This window comes from Rhododendron vialii, chromosome 8a (genome assembly GCF_030253575.1).
Source record: "Rhododendron vialii isolate Sample 1 chromosome 8a, ASM3025357v1".
Classification (NCBI taxonomy): domain Eukaryota; kingdom Viridiplantae; phylum Streptophyta; class Magnoliopsida; order Ericales; family Ericaceae; genus Rhododendron; species Rhododendron vialii.
This window is the reverse complement of record NC_080564.1, coordinates 13417789-13440567: the sequence shown is the minus strand read 5'-3', so window position 1 is coordinate 13440567 and position 22779 is coordinate 13417789. Positions and strand designations below refer to the sequence as shown.

Below are 22779 nucleotides of genomic sequence, written 5' to 3'. Positions count from 1 at the left end.
TGGACAAAAATATATCGATTCCCTCCCTTAATTTTGTGAAAAAAATCAGTGACTTCCTTCCCTCCTATTATGAATTTTTTGAATGATTGAGAGATATGAGCTTCACTTTTGGATTAAAAAAAAAAAGAGAGAAACAGTTTGTGGGTGAAGAGAAGAAGATATAGAGCAGGCGAATAATAGAAGAAGAAAATATCAGTTGAAACACGCGTGTATACAAATTTTAAAACCAGTTAACTTATGTGGAGTGGGGTCAACAAATTTTGATTATTGAAAAAGGTTGCTAGTTTTGGTTATCCAAAGCCCAAAATTTGATTATTTCTAAAGATGTTGCTAAGTTTGATTATACCATTGTAAGTTATCTTTTGCACCAATATTGTTAACTTTAAAAATAATTGACTTTTGATTATACCACTATGGATGGTCTAACATCACACGAAATCACCACACAACATGAAGAGAAAGAGAGAAATCTCTACCAAAGTGGGTTTTGAGTAAAACCCTATGTATACCCACTACTACAAACTTGAATCTACAAAGAACAAGCTCCTCCCAAGCTTTGCTACAAAATCTAAAGTGGATATAACCCAAAAACAAGATAAACAAGTGTAGATCAACAAGTAATTGAGAGGAGAGAAAGAAAAACGTGACTTAGAGCCAAGGAGTAAGAGCATGAACATGGAACTTACCCTTTGTCTACCAAACTCCAAAATCCAGTGTGATTGAAGTTGCAAACACTTAGATTTTGAAGATTGGAGGTAGATTTGTGTAGAAATCAAGGGATTTTGGGTGAGGGTTTGAGAGAGATGAGGGAGAGAGTGTTTAGGGCTAATTTTGTGGCTAAGGGGTGTAAAAAGAGTAAAAGGTTTCTATTTATAGTTGGCCGAATTGCGCACAGAAAAATCCCAAAATCTGTCATGTGAGTACTGAAACTGGGCAAAATAGTAGTTTCGGTACTAAACCCGAGAAAGGTACCGGAACTGGCAAAAAGGGGGTTCCGGTACTGAACCCGAAAATTCATAAAACACTTAGCCATTTTACAAAGAGTACCGGAACTAGCAAAAAGTGGGGTTCCTGTACCAATCTGAAAATTTGCAAATTTTTCCAATGTTCAACGGATCAACCCCCGATCACCACCAACACATCCACAACACTCCCAAACACCCTCACAACAACAAAATGCATATTTTAACTATCTACCGAACTTTCGATACACACCGGGATACGTATACCAGTACAATCACATTAATAAACACATAAACTTAATCAAAATACAATTCTCCACATATTAAACAATTAAGAAAAATAGAAATTATTTACGGGTCTTTACATTCTACCCTCCTTACAAAAAAATTCGTCCTCGAAATTTGCCAAGTCATAATTAAGCATTTAAATCCAACCACAACAATCCCCAAAAAGTCAACTCCGAAATAACCTATAATAAGCCTTCTGCAGCGGACCACCGGAGGAGAGTCTTTTGTGTGACACCCTTCGCATACCGCCGAACAAGTACCGCTCTCCCTGGAGTGACAAATCTCTTGGAACCATATCTTCGTAGGTGAAGGTTTCATGAGATGCCACTTCGTCTTGATATTCGTACAAAAGTAAAATTCCAACCTCTTTTACTTCAAAACTACTTCTTAGCTTTTCTCCAGTACTATGAACCTTACGAACATCCGTCTGCACTGAAACCACAACCTCATCACCACCATCCAACGGATCCCTGGAATTCCAATGACTTATCCATATCATATCTTCATTGGCTTTCGGAATACCAATAGACACTGGGCAATGTACGAATTTAAGATGCTTCGTTTGATTGTCTATCAAAGTTGTCAATGGACGCATAAAATCAGATAAACGGAGTTTGTTCTTCCAAGTTGTATACACACAACATACAACGAAGCCTCGGATCTTGTAATGAGGGAGTGAAGGAACAAGAAATGATAGGGAGGACCCTTTGGTCTTAATGCTAAACCCACTTGGAATCTCATTCCCGGGAAGGGAATAACTGTAAACACCACTTTCATGCAATTTCTGTGTCACATAAATAACAATATTAGTAGGAAACACAGAGAGAGAGAGAGAGAGAGAGAGAGAGAGAGAGAGAGAGAGACCTGGAAAGGAAGCCTCTTTGCAATACCAGTTGCAGACAAGTTGAAGTAAGTAACAACAGCTTCTATGTTCGAGAACCCCCAGGCCTTTAAGCTCTCTACGTCAGCAGCGCTCATAGATTCTAACTTGAAGTGACCCTCAACTTCAACTAGTTTTCCACAATCCTCAATGTAAATTGACAGGCTAGACATAGTCGGCTGATAGGATACTTTTTGAAGGGATGTGCAGGCTCTCGCACTCAACTTCTTGAGTTCGACGTTTGCTATCCCTGTAAGTGATGTGAGCCTTTTGCACGAATCTACGACAAGTGTCCGGAGCCCAATAAGATCTTTAACACCCTCTGGCAGGCTATGAATTTGATTCGCACTTAGATCCAAGAACTGCAGTAAGGGTAGGTTACTAAAATCCAATGGAAAATCATCATTCAATAGATTGCAGTCTGCAAGACTTAATTTCACTAGAGACCCTGATAACTGAAAAGATGGAACATCTGGGATTAACTGAAAAGATGGAACATCTGGGATTTTCTGGGGCTTTGATACCCACGACCGCATTATTCCTTGCCATGGTTCGACCTCCTCAGAAAGAGATTGCTCAACACGAATCCCATAAGTACGATGCACTTTTGAAGAAACCATTTTCCGCCCCTCTGTTGGCCACCAGTCAAGATTTGAGCAGCCAGAGATGATAAGTGTCTCAAGAGATTTTAGCATACAAATGTTACGAGGAAGCTTCTTAAGATTTTTACAATCTTTTAGATTCAGGAGAATGAGGCCTTCTAGCTTCTCAATGGATTCATGAATCTTAACCAAATTTATACAATCTTCAAGAATCAATCCCTCAAGATTGGGGACTCCTGAGAAGTCAGGAGTTTTCATAAGCTCCTGGGAATGGCTCAGATCAAGTATTTTCAATGTCTTACAAAACTGAAAAAAAAGATAAAGGAAAACAATAATTTCCATAAATTTATAATCAGTCACAAATATTCCACGAAGTGAAAAGAAATTTTAAAAACCGAGTTACCTTAGTTCCTTTCCAAACTCGTTCCAAATTGCTATACTGCAAGTCCAAAGTAACCAAGCTTCCCAGAGGAAAACCACCTGGTATTGTTCTTAAGGGAAATCCATGCCAACACAACCATCTTAATTTGTTAGGAAACTTTTTGAAGGGTCCACTGATTTGTACATAATTGAGCTGGAGTAATTTTAGTTTGTCCATGTCTGAAAATGCATCAATCTCCAGAAGTTTCGACGTGCTTGAATTTCGTAAAGAAGTGTTTTCTGGGTGCCTAGAGAATCGGTTGAAAACACGTTGTTTAATTGAATTGCCGAGATCTGACAAGAATGTTTTGCCCAGCGTTCCTCCATATTTGTTGCTTTTCCCATGATCAACTATAGATCTTGTCGTGGAATGCTTATCTTCCTCTACCATATGCATGTCTAGGATGAGGCCCTCTATTTTGGATGTGCCCTGATTAAAATACAGATAAAAGCCAAAGCCAATTAGGAAAACGAGAGTGAAAAGACATCAATTACGAAAAAACACAGAATAGTCACGAGGACACTCGCACTGTCGTACATACTTTCAGAAGAATGGGACTTACAGATTTTTCTCTCAACACCTTAAAAGAATCATTATCACACCATAATCTGCTACGGCTTCCAAGCTCCTTCGGCGATTCGTGTCGAACAATCTCTCTTCCCATGTCTTGAAGCAATTTGTGCATTTCAAGGTTGTTAAACACATCGACGGTTAGGAGGCACCTATCTTTCAGATTTTGAATGCCAATTGTTGTGTAGAAATCACATTCATCTAAGATGTTAATTGTCCAATCCCTATCCCGACCAACAAAGAAACACGCAATGTGGAGAAACAACTCTTTGTCATGATCATCTTGCAAACAATTGTAGCTTATCATAAGTGTTCTTAGGATTTGACCATCAGGAATTGCTTCCAATTTCTTCAATGCACTTACCCATACATCTACACTTCGCCCTGATAGAGAAGAACCCAAAACTTGAAGAGCTAAAGGAAGTCCTCTGCAGTAATGTACTACTCTCATAGCATATTCCAAGAAATTGTCAATGGGATGAGCTTGTCCAAACGCATGCAAACTAAAGAGCTCAAGTGAGTCCTCATTGTTGAGAGGACTGACCTGGTGCACCTTATGAACTTCACGAGAATTTAACAACCGTTCGTGCCTAGTTGTTACAATGATTTTACTTCCTGGACTAAACAAGCGTCGCATTCCAAACACTGCATGTAATTGATCAACTTGATCCACGTCATCAAGAACAAGGAGAAGTCTTTTACAACTTATGGCATCGGCAATTTTAATAATCCCTTCGTCAACACAGCTCAGCTTTTGCTCTTTCCCGATATCGGAAAGAAGCTGTTGTTGCAGTTTAACTAAACCATTTGGTTCCTGCGAATGTTGCCTGATATTCGCAAGAAAGCTACTACCATCAAAGTTTTCTCTGTTTAGATTATAGACAGACTTGGCAATGGTTGTCTTTCCTATTCCACCCATCCCACATATTGCGATCATACTAGCATCCATCGCCCCATCTTGCATCCACAAATTAATTTTTCGTACTCGTGGAAGTATTCCAACCAAGAAGGGGCTAATACTCAAGTCTCTGCGATTCAATTTATCTCTGATCACGTTGACAATTTTCTGGATGAACTTTGCCTCATACCTTCATATCCAAAACAAAATTGAAAAGTATTCTCATCAAATATGTCGAACTAATTATACATCACTAAGGAAAGCACAAATGAAAAGACACTACTAGTATAAATTAAAAATGACTTAAATGATTCCAAATCTATGACAGAAATTAGATGAATAAATCAAAACATAAAAACTACCAGACAAACACCATCCACTTCTATATGGAATCATTTGAAACCTTAGGCCAAATAAAAGACAATAGACAAACACCTCATTTATATGGAATAATATGAAGCTGTAGACACTCCAAAACGTTCACTTTCACTACATAAACACAAAACTACATATGTATGGAGATCCACAAACTCAAGGTATACGCAACAGACCCTGAAATGTTTCTGCTAAGTGCGTGTAGATGATTTTATTCATCACAACAACAAACAGAACCTGTGTAGTCCCCAATCATTGGGGGTATGGGCGGGGGAAGATTGAGACAGACCTAACATTTGGCAATATGCACAAAGTAGCTGCTCTTACAAAACCACTAAAACAATGGACCCCTATTCATGCAAGCATTTAAATTAAACTAAAAAAAAATCTGAGCCCGTAGCACAGACTACCAATTGGTGCCATACCAACAAGGAAGAAAAACCCCCCACCAAAATCCTTTATTATTTTGTCCAAGCGACGAATTTCCCCTCAACAGTTCTCCCATGAGGGAGAGGTCATTTCAGAACATATGGTGTTTGAGAAATGGCGATCCTAATGACTTGGTTTTGACAATCATTGTTTTATTGTTAGAAAGAAAATCAAATGCTTGTATTTCCTTCACCAAATTAAATAACAAATGGCCTTTTGAAGTTACTTTATTGAGGGTGCACCCATTATTCAAAATTTCGGATACAAACTTTTAAAGTTAACGATATTATCAGAAAATTGCATTCGTGATAGTTATTTCCATTATAGTAACACTCATGAATCATATCCCGGAGCACTTGGAAAGAAATTTAGAAATCATCTCCGACTATAACTTCATCTAGTCAACAATATCCTATGAAGCACAGATTTGAATACTAAATACACAAACTTTTAAAGATAACGATATTACCAGAAAATTGCATTCGTGATAGTTATTTCCATTATAGTAACACTCATGAATCGTATCCTGGAGCACTTGGAAAGAAATTTAGAAATTATCTCCAACTATAACTTCATCTAGTCAACAATATCCTATGAAGCACAAATTCGAATACTGAATACACAACCTAAATAATATTGGATATAGACAGGGATACGTTTGTGAAAATTATGTACTTTATGATTATTAATCTTATGATTACTATCCTTAACACTTGAAGTTTGTAAAAAAAGGCAACATCAGCATGTAGTATCTATATATTACATAGATTATAGCAATACAACAACAATAACAAAACCCATAAGTCCCCAACCATCAGTTTTCTTGGTTTTGTGACGCTCTTCACAAAGTATGTAGTTTTTTCTTTCCTTTTCTTATGATATAGTTGCCCTTTGGATTTATTTTTTGGTTTATTTACATTTTAGTCCTTAGGTTTATGTTTCAGTATTTGTATGTTAGTCCCCAAATATTATTTATTTGCATATCAGTCATTGAGTTTTGCATATTAGTCATTGGATTTTGCATTTCCTGTTTTTACAACATGTTAGTTTTATGGTTATCCATGTTAGTATAGAATCACTAATCTGCCCTTGCATACGTACAATCCTATTTTTCCCTTGCATGTTGATGTGGTATATTAGTCTGATGTATGTTCAATTAATCATGTCCCAAGTTCCGACATATGGTTCATCCATAAATAAGCCGCCTATGCTTGCTAGTTCCCTTTCTTTTCTTTTTTTTTGCATGCTTAGTTTTCAATTCAGGACACCGCTATGCATGTTTACATTAGTTTAGGAATAAGTATTCCCACGGCAAAATGATTTGACGTGCTTGAATGTAGATTGAGTCAATTAATCATGTCCCGAGTCCCTACATATGGTTCATCCATAAATAAGCCGCCCATGCTTGCTAGTTCCGTTTTTTTGTTTTTGTTTTGCATGCTTAGTTTTCAATTCAGGACACCACTATGCACATTTGCATTAGTTTAGGAATAAGTATTCCATGGCAAAATGATTTGAAGTGCTAGAATGTAGATTGAAGGACTGTGTGAGAATGTAAGGACAGTAGCTGGTCATTGCTCATGCCTCATGGACATGGGAGATAATCAATTATTTATCTCATCCGTAGGTTACATGATCTTATTTGATATGATTTGTGTTACATACAATAAAAGTAACATTTTCTAAAATGTTTTCCCTCTTATACAAAGTCATTTGAAATGATTTGATACTAAAAGCATTGTTTGTGCTTCATGCATATAAGGATCGAGACGAACAAACTAATGGTGATGAGCAGAGGCCAATCTTTGGGTTGGTAAGATCATCCACACCCGTTGCTAAATTTGGCACAATTTGTTGCCATTTCTCAAAAATGGCAAAAGAAATGGCAACTACCACCCCACACCCATAAACTCAAAAATTTCTCATATATATTTGCCAAATTTGAGAAAATATATGGCAAAATTGCCATTTTTGATTGGGAAAGGGAGAGAAATGAGAATGGCAAAATGGCATACATGGGTGTAGTACCCTTGCCAATTTTTATTTTTTTTGGGCAAATTGACACTATTTATTGGCCAAAAATGAGAATGGCAAGGGTGAAATTGCAAAAACACTAGTGCGGATGCTCCAAGTGCCTAACCCTTTACCACTTTGTATCTTAGCTCCCGTATTTATCGGTGGTGACGTAAGGATCAAGCCTATCCATGGGTCACCGTAGGTTCTTGGACCTAAACAAAGTGGCCGACTCTTAGTTCTATTCAGCCACATGAATCTGTAGAGGCCTTAGTTGCAAGGATTGACTACCTTTGTTTTATAGTCAGCATTTCGAGCGGACGCCACACATTTTTATGTGGGCTGCCAACACTCACAGATACATGTCAATATCCTTATAAAGTAAAATATTTCTAGAAATTACCCGTCAAATTGATTTTGTAAGACCATCCCTGCCAAATTTGAAACATCTTTGAGTGCTGCCCTCCAATGCTCCAACTTTTTTCTCCACTCCTCATTTCTTTCATTGGTTTCTGCCCTGAACTGCATTTCATGTCTAGTAAATGCCTCAGCAAAACTCCCTGTCTGCTTTCTAACGTCAGATGGATCCACATCATAGAAGATAGGTAAAATTTCATGCCGAGATGTCTTTTTATGGTGGAGGATCTTCACAAGTTCATCAAGGCACCATCTTGAATAAGCATAAGTTTTTGAGAAGACAATTATCGAGATTCTTGACTGGTCAATGGCTTTTTGCAGTTCTGAGTCAATATACTCTCCTAGCACAATTTCATCATCATCTCTAAAAGTCTGGTATCCTGCTTGGACCAAAGCTACATAGAGGTGATCGGTAAAGGTCTTGCGGGTGTCGTCACCCCTGAAGCTCAAAAATACATCATAAGCATATCCGGCAACAGCCATTGAACAAATTCCAAGAGATGAATGATCAAGCAATCTGCCTTTTGATAAGCACCATTGGTATCTGCAGAAGCTGTCACTATCCTGATGTTAACATATACTACAGACAACTATAATAACAATGTAACAAAATCCAACATAAAAACCAAATTACATTGAGGGAAATGCATCCATGTAGATCTCATCCATAGTTTTCAATGATTGAGCAATAATAGTTATTTTTCTATTTTTTGTCTAGTTTTTTTAAATATCACAAGAACTATGTTTATCCTATGCAACGGATCACACGAAGCCACGAACCCACCCAATTCCTTCAGATTTATATGTCGGCTGTCACCTAATTACGAACATTTTTTCTGACTTATGTTTCGGTGCCCCAAGTGGCCTAACAATCCCCCTTTATGTTTTTTCAAGGACATTGTGACCTGATGATAGGGTAGCCGGGGATGATAGGGTAGCCGGGGACTGAAGCCCTTGTAACGACATTTGTTGTTGTAGGAGTATGAAGGAGCGAAATTACTTGTCGAATAAGTTTCAAACTACACCTTTCCCCTTGTAACAACATTTGTTGTTGTAGGAGTACGAAGGAGCGAAATTATTTGCCGAATAAGTTCCAAACTACACGAAAGGCGTAACAATGTGAACTCTATCTAGGAGAGTGGCTCGGGAAAAAAGACACGTCTGTGAAGATACGGACTACAAGGCTTTACATACATACATCTTTGGTCTATTTGTTCGAACTATATGTCAAGTGATCTGACTGACTAGAGGAACAATGACCCTCACATAATTAAAATTGCTGCTGCTAGTTTTGTATCTCAACTTCTTATTTTGCTTATGCACTACTCCTATTGCTTGCAAACATTTCTCCAATTAAAGCAAAGAATGCAACAAGCGATATAGATGTGATGACCCTTTCTTCTGTTAGTCAGGTGTGATGATTAACTGCTACAAGGGTAACAAGACTAAGACATTTTCCTTCGTGTTCAGCGGAAAACAACAAAAACTGCTCAAATTTCCGAAAAAAGCTTGGTTCACTTGCTCAAATTGTCTGAAAAAACCTGGTTCACTTAATTTATCGTCATTGCTGAATCAACTTTTCACAAAAGCTGGAATTACTCAACTGTGCAGCAATCCATCCCTAAGTTTACTGCCCATAATTACCAATATCTTTCCAGATCGGACTTCAAAGATATATAGTTAAAAAAGAAAACATGTTTCCTCCACTCCTTCGTATTCTTTTCTTCTCCTCTTCCTTTTTTGTTCGAGGGATACAAAAATCAGACGATGATACATGGATCATTTTGGGCAGAGTACCCGTGTCAACACAACAAGACACGGGTACGGGATCCCGTGTCGGACACGTCATATCGGACACGACACGGTGAGTTTTTTTTTAGCTGAGTTGATCAATCTTAAAATTTTCAGGGAAAAACCTAAAATCTGTTGATGGAACTTGCCTCTAGTTGAAGTCTCAAATCAATTTGGAAGTCATTTTAGATGCAGTGCTTTAAATGGAGAGAAGCGACAACAAGAAAGTGGCTAAAAATCAAAAACTTGAAGTCTTCAAATCCTGACTGATCGCTATAATTTTTTTTTTTTTTTGAAAAAATGAAAATCAAATTTTTTTTTTACACATGTAAATAAATTAAAATATTTTGCTAATTAGTAGGTGGCTATCACCTTGCCCCGTTCCAGAAACCTTCTTAAAAAATAAAAAGCTTATTTCATATTTTCAAACTTAAAAATAAAGTAAATGAAAAATAATTTTTCAATTTTTTTTGCATCGTATAAAAGATCTCGATGAGATCTTCCAAAACAGATCCATATTACATATTTTTATATTTCAATAAGTCCATAATATTTGAGCTTGAAATTGCCTTCTTAAAAAATAAGGGCTTTTTCTTGGTTCCGGAACGGAGCCTAAATGCATCAAAATTTGAAAACATATCCACAAAGGAAATTGATTTTGGCACTCTAGTTTTAGCTACTGGCACTTCACTTTGTGTCTTGATTATGTGAAAAAATAAAACTAAAAATAGAGTGTCAAAATCACATCACATCCACAAATCCCCTAATTTTAGGTGCCTAACCCTTAACATAAAAGTCAGGGTGCAAGGCTTCATTTCACTTTGTGTCTTGATTATATAAAAAAATAAAATTAAAAGTGAAGTGCTATTGACTAAAAGCGGAGTGTCAAAATCACATCACATCCACAAATTCCCTAATTTTAGGTGCCCAACCCTTAACATAGAAGTCAGGGTGTAAGGCTTCATTTGGATATGTTGACATGGATTTCAAAATCAAGGGATTGAGTATTCAATTTAAACAAGAACATAAAATTGGGACTTGCAATACGTACCTTGCTAAACTAGACCAATCAACAAGAAAAGCTTGTCAAAGTGATGTATTTTACTGGGATCCTTGTTGAATGTCATATCAATACCATCACGATAAAGCTCCAAAGTGAGTGTTAAAATCGTGGGTGGGTGGGTGGGGAAATGGACAAAGATCCCTCCACCCAACTCACATCTCTCCAAACGACTGTAAATCGATCTATTAATAAATAGACAGACAGACAATGAAAGATTAAACTCAAAAAGACCATCAAACTAATTAGAACCAGTTTATAGGGTTGCCACTTCGCATGTAGTAGGTTTGACTCAACTAATCCCTCGGTAATTTCCGAGCATAAACTATAGATGTGACTGAATTTTGTATTGGGTCAGAATCATACCATTTGATATGGAGGGAGGGAGAATCTAAAGAAATCTGAGAACTTTTATATATCCCCAGTATGGGAGGGGTGGTGTCCCCTCTGGTTTGTTTTAATCTATCGGCTATTTTTCAAGAAAATTTTGATAATCGGATCCGTTCAATTTGTAGAGCTCGACGAGAACCTTAATCGTGCCAAAAATCATGTTGATTGGACATTAGTAGATATATGATCGACATACGTGAAAATTGAAGAAAAATAAAAATTGGATCAAAAAACACACTGAATTAGAACTCAATTTTTTTTTTTTGGTATTTTTCACGTGTACCAATCATGCATCTACTGAAGCACAATAAATATGATTTTTGACAAGATTAATGTTCTCACCGATCTCTATAAAATAAACAGAGCCTACTATCAAAGTATGCTTTGAAAATCACCAAAAAATTGAAAACAGACTGGAGGGAAACACCACCCCACCTCCTATACCGAGATACACAAAAGTTTCTCCTCAAAATGAAACAATTAAACAATCCACAACCAAAATATATAAATAAAAAAAACTGGGTTGGGGTGTGTAACGTGTGTAGAATAAGAAAAGGTCATTGGACCGTTGAGGAAGTCTATTATTACGTGACGACACTTCTCTTAACCTTGTCTAAACACGGAAACCGTTTCTAGAAGGATCCGGTCAAAAATATATATATACAGATTCTAGAAGGGAAATTTGCATTGACCATCGGTTTTGTTTTTTACCAAATTTCAGAAGATAGTGATCTAGTTGAGCAACTCAGCTCCAAAAGTCTGCAACAAGCTATTAAAGGCCGTTGGCTACTCTAGAGCATATCACCAGAGGTTATAAATGTAAAACGTCAAAGAGATGTGAAGGTTCAGTAACGTTTTAAGAGTTTCAACGGAATCTTTTAGGGATAAATTCAAAATAACTCTTAAATTTTACCCTCAATTTCAATTAGACTCTCAAATTTTTAAAAAAATCAATTTTACTCATAAACTTAACTTCTGTTAATCAAAATGTCTCCCTCCGTCTCAATCTGTTAAATGGCTAACAAGACTTGTTGAGTTGGACGTGGGAAAAACGTAAAGAGTAACAGTACAGTGACCATCTCTCTCTCTCTCTCTCTCTCTCTCTCTCTCTCTCTCTCTCATTTCCTCACACCCACTTATTGGAGCATCTCCCACTTACTCCTATTAGACAACATTAGCCGATTCACTTTGATTCCGACCAAAGTTCTGCCGGACGACGGAACTTCGATTCTGACCAAAGTTCTGCTGGACGATGGAACTTCGATTCTGACCAAAATTGTTCGACAACAATAAGAACTGTTGGACGACAAAAAATAGAATCACCATAATCAGACACCCAAACACCACCATCAAGCAGATCAAAACAACAAACTTGGACCCATAATCACCATAATTTGACTTATCTTCTTGTTGGCCCAAAAACGAATTTCGCAAATTCAACGGTGACCCAAGCTGAAATCTTCACAAAATTCTCAAATTGAACTTCCCATTCTCATAATGAAGAGATTAAATTATTAACGAAGGGTCCGTATAACCCTTATGAACGGAGAACCAACCAAAAGTTGCCACCTAATCCCACAACCAAATCTCAAGCACTCAACCCTCTGCAACCTCCTCAGCTTATCACCTCCCATCATCTTCCCTCTTTTCACCTACTCTTCCTGGCGTTCCCCCTTTCCCAACGACCACCGACGATTCTTCGTACCCTTCCACCATATCATGGCACACCAGAATCCTCAGCCGATTAGCCAAACAACTCCACCAAAATGCCACCTGTGATCTGTTGAAGGGGAAGTGGAACGAGTCGAAGCACGACCTTGACTTGAGCTCGTTTAGGCTTTTAATCGGGTATGAGATTGGTACAGCAGGCATCGACGGGTCGAATGACAAGGGATCGGTGGAGGAGGAGGGTTGGTTGGAGTCCGCTTCGGTGGGGTTAGTTGCGGGGGAAGAGAGAGTGGAAGGCGGAGTGGAGGAGGTTTCGGACGGAGTTCAGCAGTGAGAGGTTGAGACGCAAAGTGTGGGATGAAGGGCGACGACGATGAATTTGGAGTTTGGGATATTTTTAAAGTGGGTTTTACCCAGGTCGGTGGTTGTCGGCGAGGAACCAACGGTGGTCGTTAGGAAAGGGGAACGCTAGGAAGAGGATGGGAGGTGAGGGAGGTTCCAAAGAGTTGGGTGATGAGATTTGGTTGTGGGATTAAGTGGCATCTTTTGATTGGTTCTCCGTTCAACAAGGGTTATACGAACCCTCCATTTATAATTTAATCTCAATCACGAAGAGATTAAATTATAAACGGAGGGTCCGTATAACCCTTATGAACGAAGAACCAACCAAAAGTTACCACCTAATCCCACAACCTAATCTCAAGCACTAAACCCTCTGCAACCTCCTCACCTTATCACCTCCCATCATCTTCCCTCATTTCACCTACTCTTCCTGGCGTTCCCCATTTCCCAACGACCACTGGTGATTCCTCGTACCCTCCCACCATATCATGGCACCCAGAATCCTCGGCTGATTAGCCAAACAACTCCACCAAAGCGCCACCTATGATCTGCAAGTGGAACGAGTCAAAGCACGACCTTGACTTGAGCTCGTCTAGGGTTTTGATCGGATACGAAACTGGTGTAACCGGCATTGATGGGTCGAACACCCCATTCCCATATTACCCCCCCCCCCCCCCCCCGGCCCCACACCCCATTTCCCACATTACCCCCTCCCCTCCCCCCATTCTACTTCTCCTGCCCCTCCCTCCTCCCATTTACTTTTTTTTTCCTCCCTTCTTCTCTTGCTTCCCCCCTCCGTCCATTTACTTTTCTTTTCTTTTTCTTTTTCCCTCTTTATTTTCTTTTTGTTTCTTTTCGGCTGGATTTTTTTTTTTCGTTTTTTTTCTCTTTATTTCCTTTTATTCCTTCCACTTTGAATCTTTTTTTTTTTCAATTATTTTCTTTATTTGTTTCTTTTCCCATTTACCTCCCTTCTTATTTTTTTTTGGTTAACTCAAATTCTATTTTCAATTAAGATTACAATTAGTGTTCGGGAACTAATTACGAAATGTATTTTGCAAACGACATACTAATCCAAAATACAAATGTTATATTTAGGATTACTTTTTTTTAACTATAGTACAATTTAATAAATTTGTTAACTATTATTTAGCATAAATCCTCTTAACTGATTCAGTAGTATGTTGCTTCAAATCATGTCTCTACTCCATAGGATTGCAAATGGCTGGTTTCTATTTTTTTTATAACTAAAACGGAAATGTTTTAGGGGCTTCGTAGGGGCTACTGTGCCAATGAGGGCAGTTGAGCCCCCCGGGTCCCACCTATTTTTTCATTTATTTTTTTATTTAATTACTTATACCTTATTTATTTAATTTCTATAAATACACCATTTGTATATTTAAAAATATAATTCAAGAATTAAGTGTTTTAATTTTCAATTCAGTTAAATCAGAGCAAAGATCGCTTTAATTATTATTTTATTTTAAATGGTCATAATGAATTTTTTGGTTTAAGGCCTTTTAACAAATACCCTAAGACTCATTATTTAGTTTCAAAACTCTCTTAGGGTGTCCATTGAAAGGCCTTGGAGCCAAAAATTTACTAGATCCATTTAGGATGAAATGATCAGAAAAATAACAACTTTGCACCGGTTCAAACGGATTGAAAATTGAAACACTTATTTTAGTAACTATATTTTTTAATCTATAAAGGTCAAAAAAATAAAAATAAAAAAGTCGGATAAACATGATCAATTAAAACACTTTTTTTTCTCTCAATTACTTTACAAAGCCTAGAATTAGACTTGAACCTATTATTAAAGAGAAAAAAAAATTCAAACTGGAAAGAAAGAAAAGGAAATAAAATGAAAAAAAAAATGAAACTGAAAATAAAATGAAAAAAAAAACGAAACTGAAACTGAAAAGAAAAAGAAAAAAAAAACAAACGGTAAAGAAAAAAAGAAAGAAAGAAAGAAGAGAGAGAGAGAGAGAGAGAGAGAGAGAGAGAGAGAGAGGGGGGTAGAATGGGAAAAGGGAGGTGGAGCCGGGGGGGCGGGGGGGAATAGCAATTTTCGTGAAGGAGGAGGGCTGGTTGGAGTCCGCGTCGGCGGGGTTAATTGAGAGGAAGAAAGAGTGGAAGACGGAGTGGAGGATGTTTCGGACAGAGTTCAGCTGTAACATCCTGACTTCTTAAAATGAAAAAGAATAAGGAAAATAAGGGGATAATCATTTAACGGGCCGCTTACCGTTAGGATATAGGAAGTAAATTATTTGTGACTTATTTTCTGCATATGTGTCAATTTATAAAATGTTATTGCCCTAACCCTATTAACATTGTCCCCGCGAACCGAAACAATTAATCCGGAAAGAGGCGACATCTCATTGTAGGGCGAATCGGATCAAATCCTATTAGAATATCCCTAGATTTTAGATAATGAAAGATTATGCAAGATCCTAGGTGGATTTTATTAGATATTACAAGATATGATAAGATATGATATGATTCTATTAGATATTACAATATTCTAGTTGGATTTTGTTAGATTACATATAGATTTGGAAAGATAGTATAATATATTGTTAGATTATATAAGATTTGATTAGATATTATTAGATATAGTTGAATTTTCTTAGATTATATAAGATTTGATTTAGATATTATTGGATAATATAAGATTATGATCTAAGATTTGATTTGATTTGATATGATCTAGAATCTTCCTTCATTAGTATAAATAGGCATGTCCTTTCACATTCTTTCCACACACCACAAACACATCACACCACACACTCCACCAAGAAAATAGAGAAAAGGAAGAGAGAAAAGAAAGGAGAGAAAGTAAAGAGGAGGAAAGAAGAGGAAAAGAAATAGGTACAAGTCATTCGAAGTAGTTGATCATAAGTCAAGATTGGACGAAACGAAAGGTGAGTTATGAATTATCCTTGTTACATGAAATTTTCATAAAATATATTTTTTTGGCTTTCAAAAGTATAGTTATTTAACATTTGAATTATTTTGTAGCAAATATACCATGGAGTTATGATGTTTTGAACAGTTTATGAAAAGTATTATCGATACATCCAAACGATGTCCCTGGAATCTAGGGGATGGCAAAGATACTAGTCAGAACAGTATCATCCAGGAAAAGCCAACGTTGTTGTAGATGCCTTGAGCCGTAAGACAACAGGAGCTTTAAACTACATTATCACAGCGCAACCACTTTTATTGGAAGAAATGGATTGAATGGGTCTTGAAATGGTAATTCAAGGGTCCAACGCTATTTGTACGGCTATCATTGCCCGACCGGCAATATTGGAGAAAATAAAACTAAAGCAAAAAGACGATCCAAAGTTGCAGAAGATCCGCGAACAACTTGAGGCAACACCACATCTTGACTTCAAAATAGTAGATGATATGCTGAAATTTCAAAGTCGAATTTGTGTTACTAATGTTTCAGATATCAAGCAATGGATTTTGGAAGAAAGTCACAACTCAAAGCTTTCTATCCCTCTAGGAGGCACGAAGATGTATAAGGATTTAAAGAAAGTCTTTTGGTGGATGGGCATGAAGAAAGAAGGTGTTGACTTTGTAAGTCGATGCCTTTTGTGTCAACAGATTAAGGTTGTACGCCAAAAGCCTATAGGATTGTTGCAACCTCTGCCTATACCAGAATGGAAATGGGAGCACCTCACAATGGATTTTGTAGTTGGATTGCCCCGCTCACAGAAAGGTAATAATTCAGTCTGGGTGATCGTGGATCGACTTACTGAGACGGCACACTTCCTACGGACAACTCATTTGATGGATAAGTTGGCTACTCTTTATGTTCAAGAGATTGTTCAATTGCATGGAGTACCAGTCACTATAATTTCGAATCGAGACCCAAGATTTGTATCCAGATTTTAGAAAAGCTTCCAAAAGGCCTTAGGCACAGAGTTACGATTCAGTACGACATTCCACCCGCAGACTGACGGGCAATCGGAGCGAACAGTTCAAACTTTGGAAGATCTATTGCGTGCTTGCGTGATGGATTACCAAGGGAGTTGGGAGGAACATTTACCGTTATCTGAGTTCACCTACAATAACAGTTATCAAGCAAGCATTGGCATGGCTCCTTATTAAGCTTTATATGGCAAGCAATGTAGGTCTCTAGCTTGTTGGACAGAGGTAGGAGAGACACAATTACCTAGACCCGATATCATCCAGGAGACGATGGAAAAGATTAAACTCATTCGAGAAAGATTAGAAGCTGCACAAAGTCGTCAGAAGAATTACGCGGATGCCGAAAAAAGAGAGGTGAAATTTCAAGAAGGAGATTGGGTGTTTCTAAAAATTCCACCCATGAAAGGGGTATTATGCTTCGGAAAGAAAGGAAAATTAAATCCCAAATACGTTGGACCACTTGAGATCCTAGAAAGGGTAGGACCGGTAGCTTATCGATTAGCCTTAACTCCTGAGCTCGCCAACATCCACGACATTTTCCATGTATCAATGCTAAAGCCCAATGTGTCAGACCCAGCGCACGTATTAGCCTCACCGCCAATAGAACTAAAGCAGGACCTCACTTATGAAGAGCAAGTAGTTAGGATCATGGATCGTCAAGAAAAACAACTAAGAAATAAAATAATTCCACTTGTTAAAGTCTAGTGGGATAACCATTCCGGAGGAGAAGCCACGTCGGAAAAAGAGGATGACATGAGAGCACGATACCTGGAGCTTTTTGAATAAGGTATGATCGCACTACGTTCAATTCTAAGTTTCACCAAGTTTGGAGGACCAAACTTCTTAAGGTGGGGAGGATGTAACACCCCGACTTCTTAAAATGAAAAAGAATAAGGAAAGTAAGGGGATAATCATTTAATGGGCCGCTTACCATTAGGATTTAGGAAGTAAATTGTTTGTGACTTATTTTCTGCATATGTGTCAATTTATAAAATGTTATTGCCCTAACCCTATTAACATTGTCCCCGCGAACCGAAACAATTAATCCGGAAAGAGGCGACATCTCATTATGGGGCGAATCGGATCAAATCCTATTAGAATATCCCTAGATTTTAGATAATTAAAGATTATGCAAGATCCTTCTAGATACACTAAATCTTGCTAGATATGATAAGATATGATATGATTCTATTAGATATTACAATATTCTAGTTGGATTTTGTTAGATTACATATAGATTTGGGAAGATATTATAAGATATTGTTAGATTATATAAGATTTGATTAGATATTATTAGATATAGTTGGATTTTCTTAGATTATATAAGATTTGATTTAGATATTATTAGATAATATAAGATTATGATCTAAGATTTGATATGATCTAGAATCTTCCTTCATTAGTATAAATAGGCATGTCCTTTCACATTCTTTCCACACACCACAAACACATCACACCACACACTCCACCAAGAAAATAGAGAAAAGGAAGAGAGAAAAAGAAATAGGTACGAGTCATTCGAAGTAGTTGATCATAAGTCAAGATTGGACGAAACGAAAGGTGAGTTATGAATTATCCTTGTTACACGATTTTTTCATAAAATATATATTTTTGGCTTACAAAAGTATGGTTATTTAACATTTGAATTATTTTGTAGCAAATATACCATGGAGTTATGATGTTTTGAACAGTTTATGAAAAGTATTATTGATACATCTGAACGATGTTGTCACGACCCTAACCGCCCCTAAAGGTGTTAGTCATAACAAAGCGCCAATGATCTAATCACTAAGGCCATTTCACATGGTTAACCTGTTACAATCAAACGGCTATAAGGGACTCGAGTAACGAATAGCGGAAGAACAAACCATTTTATTACATTAACTCAACAAACGTATCTTACAAGCCAAAATTCCTTAGAGCTATGCGTATCAACAAACTCTTAATCCATGTACAAACACTTACTAAACCAAAGTAAAGTTAAGTTACAAACTTTCTAGCTAGTCAACTATTCACATAGCACGTCCAAAAGAAAGGCTCCTCGCCGCCACTCTACTCCTCGTTGCCTGAAAGGTGGGAAAAATAACATAAGCCGAAACTCGTATGAATGACCAATACATAAGTTACATGCTTTCCATGGACAACAGTAAAAACATTTCATAGAGGTTTAGTCATAGAAAAATAGCCTTGATATAAAGCACATTCCACTAGTCTTGTGTGTGGCTACCAGGCGTCCCCAGTAGTGGATAAGCTTCGACGTCTTGGCATTATCCCTAGCGTATAAGTGTGTCACATTGTAGGAATGTCTTTACTAGATAGGAAAACGTATCCACCTTTCATTGATATTCCATAGAGTTCATATCATGGTACAAAACATGTACGATAAGGCTTTGCAATGGAAAACTTGTATAAAACCATGTAATTTAGGTATTAGGTCACTCACCTCGATCCACGTGACGACTCGAACTTCCTAGAACATTCAATCAAATGGAAACATGTTTAAACAATACTCAATGATTCTATTTATGCTCAATACATTGCCCTAAAAGTGTTTAAGTTTAATTCAATCCAAATAATTCATAACTAATTCAACTGAATCTCAAAAAGAGTAAGATGAAGACACAAGGATAGCTAGCTCACAATTGTATTCCTAGAAAAACATTAGAGATCAACTCTCCAACTAGATTCATCTCAAGAAAGTAAACCAATATTATTTTTCAGCAAGAAGCTTCACAGGACAGCCCAACTTTGAAACATCACTATAAATTGTGCTTTTAACACTTTTTAGTGATTCTAGTGCCAAAAGTTGCGTAACAGGATGTACTACAAAAGTTGTGAAGGAACCCAAGTCAGATTCGAATCTAAAGGATGGAAAAATGAGTAAATACAGTTGGTTCGTGAATCTGTCAGGAAACAGATTTCCTGGTTTCAACCCAGACTTCGGAAAATCCCTATAAATTGAATTCTCAATGGTTTCGGGCGATTCCAGCGACAAAAGAACAAGCTTTAAGTCTACTTTCTAACTTGTGAAGGAACCAATACCTAATTCAAAGTTTACGAATGAGAAATTACCTAATAACTGAGACCCAGTTTGCTGTCAGAAAACTGCTATGTACACATGCTACATACACGAAATTCTGCTACTCAAATCCAACAAAATTCATCACCAAAACCTCACTAATCATGCTTGAACTCATAGATATAAAAGAGCTACTTTAAGAACATCAAATTCATGCATCAAAACAACTTTTAAACATCCAATCCAAAGGATTTCAAGCTAGGTTCTTGAGTTCTTGAGATTTCAAGCCATAACCCAAATCCTACTTGAACCCAATTATCTAAAGCATGTATTCAGCAATTAGAACATAGAATTTAACATAAGAAACATGAAATTAAGTATAAGAGAGGGTTGAATTACCAGATTAGCACTCCAATTCAACTCAAATAGAACAAGCCCTAGGTTTCTCTCCTTTTTCCCCTTTCTTCCTCTTTCCTTCTTCTTCTCTCTCTTCCACCGTTCTCTCTCGACTCTCTCCCTCTTTTCTTCTTCTTTTTCCTCTTGCTGACTCTCTCTTGTTTGTTCCCAGGCAGACGAAGCGGTGAAGTTCCAGGAAGAAAAAAAATACACGTATGTTTTCTTTTTGTCTTCCTAGGGAAAAATTATTCTACGTACTCTTGTCTTTGTGTCTCACCTATCAAGTTTTGGCCAATTAATGATATCCTAAGCACATATATATATATGTGTGTGTGTGTGTGTGTGTGTTTCGTCCCGTACAACTAAAGTAACTACACTATTTAACCACAAGATTAACTTTAAGCATGCCAAGTAGTCACGTATTATGAATAATTAAAATCAAGGTTGTTACAGATGTCCCTGGAATCTAGGGGACGGTAAAGATATTAGTCGGAACGGTGTTATAAGGGCGGAAAGAAAGGGGGCACAGCCGGGTGTCCAATTAAATTGATCAATTCACTATATACGCATTGGGGGTCGCTCCCTCAGTACCGGCGGTAATCGTTGGATGGTATATCGTATATATGGTTTTGTTTATGATATTTGTTACAGTTTAAGCCATGAAAAATTAAAATTATGATTTTGGGTTCAGTTCAAGCCTTGAAAAACTGAAGTTATGTTCCTTGTGTTTATTTGATCATGAAAAGAATTTTAAAGATTCCATGGTAGGTCATGTAACTCTGATAATTCATAAACTCACACAAGCAGTGGCTTATGTTTGTTGAAATCTTTCCTTTTTCAGGTAATCAGGATTAGAAGGGTGGGCCGAGCAACAATGTTATTAAGCTTATGTTATGGTTGTGTAATGAATAAGAGAAGAGTGTAGCCTATGTTGATCTTAGCATAATGAATAAATAGTGATTGTTGATTATTAGAGAAGGCTTCCATAAATGTTATGATTATTTCTTTTTTTTTTAAAAAGGGGGAAAAGAAAAGAGGGTCAATGGAGGCCTTTGGTGAGACGGACTCACTGGCCGTTCACGATATTCAAATCCGCTAGATTTGGATTGTGACATCAGCTGTGAGAGGTTGAGACGCAAAGTGTGGGACAAAAGGGCGACAACGATGAATTTGGAGTTTGGAATTTTTTTAAAATGGGTTTTAACCAGGTCGGTGGTCATCAACGAGGAACCGACAGTGGTCGTTGGGAAAGGGGAACGATAGGAAGAGGATAGGAGGTGATAAGGTCAGGGAGGCTCCAAAGAGTTGGGTGATGAGATTTGGTTGTGGGATTAGGTGTCATATTTTGATTAGTTCTCCGTTTAACAAGTGTTGTACGAACCCTTCGTTTATAATTTAATCTCAATCACGAAATCCCCATTTTTATCCCCCAAATCCTTATTCACAAATTTGCAAGTTGCAACCCATAATTTGGATACCCAGATCGGAGAGAGAGAGAGAGTGCGGGGGGGTTGATGCTTACCGTAGCGGAAAAGATTTTGACAAGGTGAGAGGCAAGGCTATTGGGTGAAGATTTTCAGGGTTTTGCTCAAATAAGAGGCGAATTTGAAGTTCGATGACAGATAGAAAGAATAAGAGAGGCCTTCGCTGGAGTTGTGGCGGCTCCATTGATGTTTCTGAACTTGGAGGGTTTAGTTCGAAAGGAAGAACACACGCAATGGGAGAAGATAAGATTTTTATTGGTTGTGGGTTTGTGTTGATGACTTTTTCTCCAAATTAGGCCATGTCACCATTTAACAGCCACTGTCATGGAGACAACAGTCCACATCAGCAGAATCTATCAACAACTTGACAAATTGGGACGGAGGGGGGCATTTTGATTAACGGAAGTTAAGTTTAGGAGTAAAATTGATTTTTTTTAAAAGTTTGGAAGTCTAATTGAAATTGAGCGTAAAGTTTGCGAGGTATTTTGATTTTTTTTCCAATCTTTTAAGTGGGTGTTTCCATTAACAAATAAGTTGTGGATAACTTTTTAGTTGTCTTTATTCAAAAAAAAATGCGTTTGTTAGTTTACGCCAAACTTTATATAATATTGATTTGTCTCGACGAAAGAAATCAAAAAATTTTAAAAATATGACTGTTACACAAGCATTTTGAAAAATATCTAAGGAAATGCTCTAAAACAAATGCAAAAAAAAAATATATATTTTGAATAGAAACAAAACCAAAAAGTTATTGTCCACAACTTAATTGTTAGTGGAACTCACCCTTCAAATTCATTTTTTAATTTTGAGAATGTCAAATTCATATCCTTTA

At 37.2% G+C, this 22779-nt stretch overlaps 1 protein-coding gene and 1 long non-coding RNA gene across 4 annotated transcripts; both read right to left on the bottom strand.

The window, feature by feature from the left end:
• Positions 1-1188: 1188 nt before the first annotated feature.
• Positions 1189-11070, bottom strand: LOC131336727 (disease resistance protein RPV1-like). 3 transcript variants are annotated; one of them, XM_058372671.1, is made up of 6 exons: positions 10698-11070; positions 7842-8408; positions 3716-4811; positions 3136-3582; positions 2115-3038; positions 1189-2034 (listed from the first exon to the last, which is right to left on the bottom strand). In XM_058372671.1, the coding sequence occupies exons 2-6, from the start codon at positions 8336-8338 to the stop codon at positions 1417-1419; spliced, it is 3582 nt and encodes a 1193-aa protein (XP_058228654.1). In that variant the 5' UTR covers positions 8339-8408; positions 10698-11070; the 3' UTR covers positions 1189-1416. The 3 variants fall into 3 exon arrangements, with proteins under 3 accessions (XP_058228654.1, XP_058228655.1, XP_058228656.1); XM_058372672.1 differs by having other exon boundaries at positions 7842-8399; XM_058372673.1 differs by having other exon boundaries at positions 7842-8419; positions 10721-11070.
• A 7830-nt stretch (positions 11071-18900) lies between these two features.
• LOC131297881 (uncharacterized) lies at positions 18901-20659 on the bottom strand. Its single transcript, XR_009190385.1, has 2 exons — positions 20467-20659; positions 18901-19114 (listed from the first exon to the last, which is right to left on the bottom strand). It is a non-coding gene; the product is annotated as an uncharacterized LOC131297881 (long non-coding RNA).
• Positions 20660-22779: the final 2120 nt, after the last annotated feature.

Bases quoted from the DNA above. Each gene is read 5' to 3' on its own strand.
- LOC131336727 (XM_058372671.1), bottom strand. From the start codon at position 8,338: ATGGCTGTTGCCGGATATGCTTATGATGTATTTTTGAGCTTCAGGGGT. The intron at 4,812-7,841 runs GTAATTTCTAGA...TTGGATATGAAG, and splicing joins TTACAAAATCAATTTGACGG to GTATGAGGCAAAGTTCATCC. The intron at 3,039-3,135 runs GTAACTCGGTTT...CTTTTTTTTCAG, and splicing joins GAGTTTGGAAAGGAACTAAG to TTTTGTAAGACATTGAAAAT.